The sequence below is a fragment of the Camellia sinensis genome, chromosome 14 (assembly GCF_055761805.1).
Source record: "Camellia sinensis isolate YWXY chromosome 14, ASM5576180v1, whole genome shotgun sequence".
In the NCBI taxonomy this organism is placed as follows: Eukaryota; Viridiplantae; Streptophyta; class Magnoliopsida; order Ericales; family Theaceae; genus Camellia; species Camellia sinensis.
Window position 1 is genome coordinate 7,036,740 of NC_138974.1, and position 10,519 is coordinate 7,047,258.

The 10,519-nt window shown below is 37.6% G+C and overlaps 1 protein-coding gene across 1 annotated transcript; it reads right to left on the reverse strand.

The window, feature by feature from the left end:
* Positions 1 to 1,166: 1,166 nt before the first annotated feature.
* LOC145806781 (uncharacterized) lies at positions 1,167 to 1,958 on the reverse strand. The gene has a single exon (XM_082904592.1). It carries the CDS (start codon positions 1,956 to 1,958, stop codon positions 1,167 to 1,169), a length of 792 nt encoding a protein of 263 aa, XP_082760718.1.
* Between the last annotated feature and the right edge of the window lie 8,561 nt (positions 1,959 to 10,519).

Genomic DNA, 10,519 nt, shown 5'->3' on the forward strand with positions numbered 1-10,519 from the left:
TTCTAATAAGATATTCAGATCTTCCGCCACCAAGTTGAAGAGAAAATGTGAAAGAAGATCACCTTGCCTTAGACCTTTGTGAGGCGAAAATTCTGAAATTGGGGACCCATTAACTAACACAGAAACTCTAGCTGATGATATACACGCCTTTATCCAACCCACCCACTTTTCACCAAAATCAAAATTGTACATGATGGAGCACAAGAACCCCCAATTCACTGAGTCATATGCCTTCTCGAAACTCCTCTCTTCTTGGATTTTTTCCATCAGTGAACCACCTCATTAGCAATTAAGATTCTATCGAAAATACATCGGCCACTCAAAAAACCGGACTTCGCTTCACTTTTTATCTGAGGAAGAACCTGCCTCAATCGTCTAGATAAAACCTTCGCAAGAATTTTATACACTGAGTTTACCAAACTTATAGGCCTAAAATCAGACAACCCAACAAAACAGTCCTTATTTGGAATGAGTGAAATAAACGAACTATTTACACCTCTAGCCAGCATCCCATTTAAGTGAAATTCCTTCAACACCTGAATAACCTCATCCTTCATTATGGGCCAACACCTTTGGAAACAAGCTAGATTAAACCCGTCAGGCCCATGAGCCTTATTCCCATCACACTCTTTCACAGCAACCCAAATTTCTTCCTCTGTAAATTTAGATTCCAACATAGCTGCTGCTTGTTCACTTATTTTAGTACTGACACCAACTAATGTAGGCGTACTCTCCCACTCCTCTGAAAATAACTTCTCGAAAAAATTCACCACTGCTTGCTTAACCAAGACTGGCCGAACCACCAAAGACCCATTCACTGCCACAAAATCAAGCATATTTTTCCTCTGTCTTCTACTAGCCATCATATGAAAAAACCTTGAATTCTTATCACCATTTTCAGTCCAAAGTAACCTGGATTTTTGCTGCCACATGTTCTCTTTTTTTCTCTTCAGGTCCCAAACTAAACTTTGCACCTCTCTTCTACGACTTTTCTCAAACTCCTACAAATCTCTAGACTCAGCATTTAGGTCTCACTCATGCAATTCATCCTCAGCTTTTTTCAGTTTTTCATCCACATCACCAAACACTTCACTATTCCATCTTCGTAATTGACCTCGCAAGTGCCCCAACTTTTTCATAATCCTATAACTAGCCCACCCACTTACCTAACAACTATCCCATGCAGTCTTAACTGTAACAACAAAATTTGGATGTAAGCTCCAAGCATTAATACACCTGAATGGTTTTGGACCCCAGTCCCTCTCATCAGTTATAATGATAACTGGACAATGATCAGAAATACTTCTATTTAATCCCCACTGCTTAAAGGAGAATTTCTCAAGCCAGCCAATGTCCAAAAGAAATCTATCTAACCTGCTCCACCTCTCACCCTCCGCATCATTGTACCATGTAAATGATCTTCCTAACATTGGCAAGTCCAACAACTCCATAGTGTCAATAAAGCCATTGAAGTCCTTCATCCCCCTATCTCTTCTTATGCACCCTTTTCTCTCACTCATAAACCTAATCTCATTGAAGTCACCCCCAATACACCAGAGACTTGAAAAAACTACTCTCAATTTGGACGATGATTCCCATAAAGTCCTCCAGTCACTAACATCATTTGGTGCATACACATTAACAACTACACATTCAAATGAGTGATTAAGTATTCCTGCCATCAAAATAAAACTTTTGTGGCAGCAGCACTCTTTAAGTTCAAATACCTCAGGATTCCATAAGCAGAGAAGACCACCTGCACTGCCGTCGGCACCCACCTTCAAAAAGCCCACATCCTCAGCTGGCCACAAAGACTTGATGAACCCAACTTCAACACTGCTTTTCTCAGTTTCCTGAAGTAGCAAAGCCTCTATCTTTCTATCATTAACTAGCTTCTTAATGCTCCTTCTCTTCTCTGGTTTTCCCAATCCCCTAACATTCCATGTTACTATCTTCATCTATAAATGTCAGACACTCACCTGACCCCCAGAGCCTACTGAACAGCCTAAATAGCCCCTTCACCCTCCTCCACCATCTCCCTATCCTTCAATTCCAGCATTACAATTCGGTTGACAACCTCCTGCTCCTTATCTTTACAATCCATCCCAAGAACCTTCCCTACTTGCAAGGTAGCAAGAGCCTCCTCCCGAATCTCTCTCCTCCTTCTTGAAGCATTACTATGTCAAATTGAAGCTGAAATTGCGGCCACAGCAGCTCAAAAAATAGCACCATTTTTTAGACTTAGACTGGGCAGAACCCCTTTTTGTAATGCAAGACTTCGATGATGCTTGACTCTTCTTCTCAATTGAGAACCTTGCTTCTTCCCCTTATTATTAGTCGTACCCCTCCTAGCCGCAATATCCTTATCCTTCTTTGATCTAGGACTGGTTTTGGACAAAGAGATGGCCCAATTTGATATTGGGCTGCACTTTCACTTAAATTTGAATCTACCTCAATGGGCCCTGCAACTGTTGCCCCAGACTGAATTCCACTTAAAACAACTTGAAGATTAATATTGGGCCTTACACGATCAAACTCACAAACACTTTTTACAAATTCAGATGAACAAACACGGCCCACCTCTTTTTGCAATTCAACTGGCGCCTCATTCCTTGAGCTCATCACCAACTCCAAACCTTCTACATTACCACCTTCATTATGTTGTATACTTCCTAGACCATGCTCTATTGCATTGACCACCATATCTGCCAACGCCTCATTAACTCCATTCATTTGTACCTACTCTCTATCCACTGTGTCCTTTACTGAATTTGCCACCACATCATTATCTGCCACATCCGCTAAATCTTTTGCCACCTCCTTCGAATTATCAAACCCATCGTCCTCATCTTCTTTGCTACCTTTATCATTGATTAACTTCTGTTCACAGGCAACACTCAAAGAACTTGACGCAAGAAACTCGAAATTCACCTCCCTTGTGCAATTTTTGGACAAATCAAATAGTGGGTAATCTTCACAAACTCGAACAGGAAACTTGCATTCATTGCACTCCAAAAACACCACTGTATTAATAACCTCCAATGTAGATGTAACAATCCTCACCCTACCATACTCAAAGGTGTAAGGATTATTGATATCTTCTTCTAACTACACCACTTCACCCCAAATGCTGCCAATATCACGAAATGTATTAGTACTCCAAAAATTGATTGGTACACCCATGCAAGAAATCCAAACACATCGTTCAGTTGAGATGGATTTTCCTTTCCCTCACTCGGTTATAGAGTCACTCCACCGAGAAATCCACGCATCCATACACGCTCTTTCTTCATTCATTTGTTGCTTTGAAGAGAATGTTAAGATAGCTAAGAGCATCTCCAACCCACTAGGCATATGATGCTTGTTAGTCAAAATGCCTAATATGACTCACTTTTTTCAACTCCAATGCACTAGGCATATGCTTAGGCATTTTGGCTCAGCTCACATTCACTAGCTACATGTAGCTAGCCTTCAAGGCTAGGCAAAATGTATTTAATCATTAAGATTATTTCCCTCCATCTTTGTTGCTGACGTGGCATTCTATAAAGTTAATAGTATTTGGATGAGTAGCTAAAATAAAGAGCATGGTTGGGGTAGAAACATGAAATTGTTGACAGGCAAAATAAAATGTATACTTTATAGTAATATTTAGATAGGTAAAATGCCTACCACCATTGGAGATGCTCTAACTTACCACCTCCACTTCTGACTCAAACTCCTTTCATGCGCTCCTTTACCTCTGCTTCAAATTCGTGAAATGACGAAAATGCTTTAAGACTGACCAACGGGCTTTCATACAACCATCCATTACCAGCCTCTCTTGCTTGAACTACCAACTTTTCTTTCCAAAAGTCAGTACTCTGCTTCACAACTTCTGCATAGGATTGCCAATGATGGCTCTACATTCCTACTTGAGGAAATACCTTCTGCACCCCACTCATTATCCTCTTTTCCCCTGTAAGGCACTCCTTTCCCCCCATGCGCTCTGATTTCTGGACATCTGCTTGCTTCACCCTTAATGTCTTATTATCACACCATAGGCCATTCGCCTTTTGAATTGCCATATCAGCGGCTACCTTACAATCATACCTCACAAAACCAAAACGTGTTCCCAAACTTTTCCTTCGCTTTGACGGAATGAACACATCCTTGACAACTCCGAACTTTCCAAACAGAGAATACAAACTCTTAGGATCCATAGAGTTTGGTAAATCATCCACTAATAGTGTAAACAAACCTTCCTTCACTGATCGATTTCCTTGCAAGCCTACCCTTCTTCTACGAATCACCAGATTCCACCCTCCTCTCTCCATTTGTGAAACAGAACAAGAAAGATATTTGTGGATTTTAAACCTAATGATGTATAAGTGAGATGATTGAATGAAGTAAAATTTTCAACCAAAATATTTAGGAAGGGTAATTATTAAGTTGAATCATTGTCAAAAATAGTTACAAATGAAAAATATTAAATACCCACAAAATTATTTATTCTTAGTAATAATTTTGTTAGTTACTAAGTTGGAATAGTTTAAAACTAATTTATACAATAATATATTTATTAAATAGTCTTTAGACAAAATTAATTTATTATTCATATCTTATATGATATTTTTAAGAATAATTAAATACTGGTTCTCACATATGTAAGTATATTTTTTATATGAAAAATCATATTACATATATTTATCTGGTGTAGCATTCATGATCATAGTTATTCATGTGCTGGTATTATTTTGAGTCATTAAGATATCTATTGGACTACATGCTCATCCTATATTGTTAAATACCTTTTTCAAGTACAAAGTTGAAGAGTAGTTCAAGATCAAGGGATCGTCTTTATTTGTTGGCCAATGGGCCTAATTCTTGTAGACAGAGGTGGTGTTTAGAAAAGAAGTTTTTTGATTTTTTTTTTCACTAAAAGACAAATTTGTAACAAAACCAAAAAAAAAAAATTTAAAACAAAATATCACATCAAACCCCATAATTATTTCACTTTTTCTCTCACAAACATCACATCCAATCACAAAAAAACTCAACTATCTTCCTAAATACAAAAAAAAATTTCTCCAATAATATCCTACATCTAAAAAAACTTACAAAAAAACACCCACAGAATGCCATTGATGTACTAAAGGTTAAGTCTTTTTTTTATTTTATGTATTAATGTAAGGTTAAGGACATTTTTATTTAACTATAATTCATTTTGCATCGTATGTATGAACTGGAATTAAATAATAATAATGTTTATGATAATGTTAACCGGATTATAAAATAGGGGGCCTGAACTAAAGCCCTAGCTTCCTAAGTATTATTTATCAACAACATAGCTCAACATAGCACTTCAGGAGTAAGACCTATATCAGCTAATCATTCTTTATCAAAGATATTCTTCATCCAAAATTTATCTCGCCAAACGCTCCAGCTAAAAGTCCCAACTCAACTAGGTATGATATTTTGATATTCAGACATTGTATAAATACAGTCAGTTAAAGTCACTTGGAGGGCATGTCGTAGCAATACAACAAGAAGAAAAACTTCCACTCCTGTTCACTTGGATCAAAGAAAGTGAAAGTTTTGTGGCATTTGTGGGGGGACACAATAATAGCATTGGAAAAGGGCACAATGGACTACTCCAAATCAAGAAGCCCAGCAGACAACACAATTAGGGCTGGGGACACTCAGTGGGGGTGATTTCCAGCACTCCCACCTCTACGTCGGAGGCAGCAAGTGAAAGATTTTTAAAAAAAAAAATTATAGATCAATAAAAAACAGTGGAGATTGTAGGGGTCGGCCTGGACAATTTTCGACCACTACCTTTATAAAAGGAAAACCACCCTTTTGAAGAGACGTATGCCTTATCTTTACACGCAACAGACAAACTTTGGTTCTCTCATAGAGGATTACCATCTAATTTCATCATTGGAGGACTCTCGAGATGGACCCCACCAATCATAAAGTTTAACAGTGTTTTATTTGTGCGGTAGGAGTCAGAATCCGGATCTTCTGTCGCATTCCCCTATCGCCTTCCCCTGTCGCCCCCAAAACGACGTCGTTTTGGGGGCGAAATTTCAAAAAAAAAAAACGCAAAAGAGGGAGGAAGGAGAGGAAGAGGGAGGGAGGAGGGAGGAGGGAGGAGGAGGAGGAGGAGGGCCGGCCGGACTGGAGGGGGCCATAAATACAGGGGAGGAGGAGGAGGCGGAGCTCGACGGGTCGGAGGCGGAGCTCGACGGCGGTCGCAGCACTTGCGACGAGGTGGAGCTGCTGCAACGGCGGCTGCGACGGCGGCGAGGGACGACGGCGGTTGCGACGGCGGCGAGGGCGGCAGCCTCCTCCTCCTCCTCCTCCCTCCTCCCTCTCCCTCTCCCTCTCCCTCTTCCTCCCTCTCCCTCTTCCTCTCCTTCCTCCCTCTTCTCTGCGTCTCTTCTCTGCGTTTTTTTTTTTTGAAAATTCGCCCCCAAAACGACGTCGTTTTGGGGGCGACAGGGGTAAGGCGACGGGTGATCCGGATTCGTAGGAGTCATCTCTTCCTTGAATTTCTCAAGCGATCTATATGAGTAAATTTCTTGGTCTCACACAAATAAAACTAAAATAATGGTGTTGTGAATAAGGAGGGATTGTAAAAGAGTGTTGTTATTAACACCTTAATTAATATTTTAGACTTTCATTTCTTTCATTTTTTTATCATAATAATAATTTTAAATGAAATTATTAAAAATACATAAATTATTTTGAAACACTCTATTTCACAATTAACCCACTTACTCACTAAATCATAGGATAGAGTTTATGAAAACACTCACCTTCATCACCACTCACATACTCCAAAACCCTCAAAACCTATACACCCTAAAAACCCTTCAAATCCCTCTGGCGAAAACGGCGAAAATGGTAGCAACTATTCACTTCTCTAGCAACGACAATGGCAATGACAATGGCAATGAGTGAGTTTTTCCTGCAACCTCAATACCATGAGACAAATGGAGCATGACAATTGTACGGGAAAGAAATAAACCTTCTCGTATAATCCTATTGATCAAGTCTGCGCTCCTCCGTACGGCGTCGCTTTATCACCTGAAAACACAAACGTGAGCTAGCCGGCGGGTATGTGCCGGAAACCTCTCCGATGCCTAAGTCAGTAAGCTTGACAAATAGACAAAAGCTGTGTATTCAGAAAACAAAGTTGTGTTACCTCTCCATAGGTGATATTGGTGAGCTTTTATAGGTTCCATGTGGCACAATCCAAGTAGGACTCTTACTCCTCCATGTAGAGTCCTCCTAGGATTCATACTCCTGAAGGATAATGCTTATCCTTCAACACCCCCTCACTGCTTAAACCAAGTGAGATGGTTTTACCATGGCCAGACTACCAATATGACCGAAGTAAACATGACTATGCATAGCCGCAGAATGAGCCGAACTAGCTCTTCATTTTCCTGCTCTTACGTCGGCTTCTCATGTACAACCCATGGCGTGGTTAGACCGAACTAACATGTCATGACCGGTATAACTCCAAGACCGATCTAACTCCAAAGTACCGTTAGACCAATCTAACTTCGATCTTCTGTTGGACCGGACTAGCTTCAAAATATCCACACGACCAGAGTAACTTACATGGCCATTTTACTCGGCCCTTTGTACTGCGGCTCATAACAGTCCATTACCCAGCTCGGCCCAATTTTCACATAAATTACCCTCTCAACAATCTAAGCTTAGAGGAGGTTCGCAACTCGGATGAGGTTGACCTAGTGCGCTTTTTGCTCTAATTCTCAGGCGACGGACCCGTTTACGGCGATATTACACCAAGTTGGTAGGTGGGTCCTTACGATCGAAGCTATCACCAAGAGAGGGATTACAACCTTTTTTGACAAACTACTCGAATGGACAGGGGATCCAGCAACTGAACGGCGAATGGCAACCATAACCATAATGGTCCTAAGGTAGTGAAATTCCTTATTGGCTTTGTGTATAAAAGGTTTCCGATTATCGGAAGCAGTTCCCCTCCTGCAGCCAAAGTGATAGCGGATGTAGCGCATTCCATTTTTAAAAATAATAAAAGAAGAACTTTCAAACGTAAATCCAATTAAATTATTCAGTAATGATAAGTTTTTTAAAAAACACACAAAAAAAATGGTGAAACGATTTGATTTTTTTTTCTGTAACTCTGGAAAATATGGCATTAGTTCGGCAACCTCTAACCGAACATTATTATTGTATTCGATACTTTGGATCTAAACTTTTTTATTCATATGTTCAGCACTTTAGATGTAACCTTAATGTATACTTATATTTTTGGGGATTATTTACACAAAAACTCTCTAAACTATTGAGAAGTATCACTTTAACCCCATAAACTATAAAAGTGTACAAATTGATCACCTAAACTATTGAGAAGTATCACTTTACCCTCTAAACTATAAAAGCATATAAATTAGACCCTCTAATGGAAGGGGTCAAAGTGAAATATGTCAACAGTTTAGGGGATCCATTTGTACGTTTTTATAGTTTAGGGGGCAAAGTGATACTTTTCAATAGTTTATGTGGTCATTTTATACGTTTTTATAGTTTAGGGAGTCAAAGTGATATTTCTCAATAGTTTAAGAGATCTTCATGTATATAACCCTTTTTTGGGTTATGCGATGAATTTTAGTTTTCTTTGTTACTCAAACTGGTTGATGCATACTTATCTTTGTTTGTTAAACTTTGATGGGTCAAACTTGTTCACAGATATAGGACCTTACGCTTTTATAATGGTCGGTAACACAGGTCCAAACATGTACAAATTGTTCAATAACACAAGTCCAAACATTGGTAATTTGTTCGGCAACACAAGCCCAAACATGGCGGTAGAAAGAGGTTGGCGGTTAGAAATCGGCTGTGATAGAGATTGACGGTGGAGAGATCAACAACGCGACTCTTTCGATGGTGAGAGAAAGATTGGTGAGTTCAACTGTTAAGGGTTTTGGGAGATGAAGAGTTTTTTTGGTGAGTGTGATGTTTTTAGAAGGATAGTTTTGATATTATTTTGAGGGTTCTTAGAAATTTTTAAGGATTTGAATTTTGTAGGTGGGAGCCGAAAGAATTTAGAAGTTCTAAAGTGTTAATTGTTGGAATGTTAATAAGCAGCACTCATTACAAAAAAAATAAAAAATAATTTTGAAATTTCATTTGATTTTTATAATTTCTTTTGATAGCCAACATAAATAAGAATTATTCAGGCTGAATGACATTCATTAAAGGAATTTAGTAAATGAATAGTCTAAAATTTAATTATTTAAATGAGTTTTTTTGTATTTAATTTTACCCCCAAAAAGGTAATTTAAAATTTTCTAAAACTTTAATATTGAATAACTCATCAAGATTAATTAATGCAGTCTTTTCTTCATCTTTTTCTTTCATTTTTATTTTTTTTTTCTTCACATTTTCATTTTTGAAGAACTACTCAAATTGTTTTCTGTCATAGTAAACAAAATATTGATAGCCTCTCACCTCTTCATATATGACTTGGATCTTTTCTTTTGTAAGGACGAAGACATCTTTTTCAACAACATCAGACCATTCATTTCTCTAGTTTGGGTTTCTCAGCAATTAGATCTAAACTTTGTTTTTATTTGCGTTTCATAATACACTTAATAGGTGTGCACACTTTGTATTTAATATATGTATACACACATGTTTAACCACCATAATCCATCACCAAAATAAAATAAAAAATAAAAACGCACACAGATATCAACCCAACCATTGCCCTCTTGTTGTGATGACTTATACAGTCGTGATGAAACTTCCCCGGAAGGAGATGAACATGATGAGCTCTAGTCGTTATTAATCTATAAAACTTACATTCTAGTCGTTATTCACATTACATTTCGATAGGTATTCAATTTAATAAACTTGACGAATTTTTTAATCTTACAACAAAATAATGTAAAATAGACATATATTTCCATATATAATTGATATTATATATTGCAAAACAAATATGGATAAGAAGGGATTATGTATCCTATTAATCTAACTAGATAACCAATCCTACATTAATCTCTTAAATTATTAATCGCTTCATTACTAATCCTACTAATCAAATAGAGCCTTAAAACCCAAGTTGAAGTTGAGGTAAACTAATGAAAAATGAAATTGCATCTCAAGGTTGGTATTAGGAGCCTAATATGTTTTTTCAGTCGTAATTTAAAAAAAAAAAATAGACATGCGTGTAAATCTTAATAAGTGAACTTATTGTCCAATAGATTATATGATAATTAATGGCGTTTTTCATCAAACACTATAAAAAAAAATCACTAATTGTTAGTTTTAGGGACAATTTGAAAATATTGTCAAAAACATGTCACTTATTATAAGTTTTAACGACATTTAAAAAAATTGTCACAAAAAAAATGTTATTTTTAATTTTTAGCGACAATTTATAAAAACCATAAAAAAAAAATCACTAATTGTTAATTGATGGCGACATATGCAAAAAATAGTCATAAAAAATTATTTTTAGCGACGATTTTACTAAGAC

What these genes read in the sequence shown, in the direction of transcription:
- LOC145806781 (XM_082904592.1), bottom strand. Translation starts at nt 1,958, where the DNA reads ATGAAGATAGTAACATGGAATGTTAGGGGATTGGGAAAACCAGAGAAG.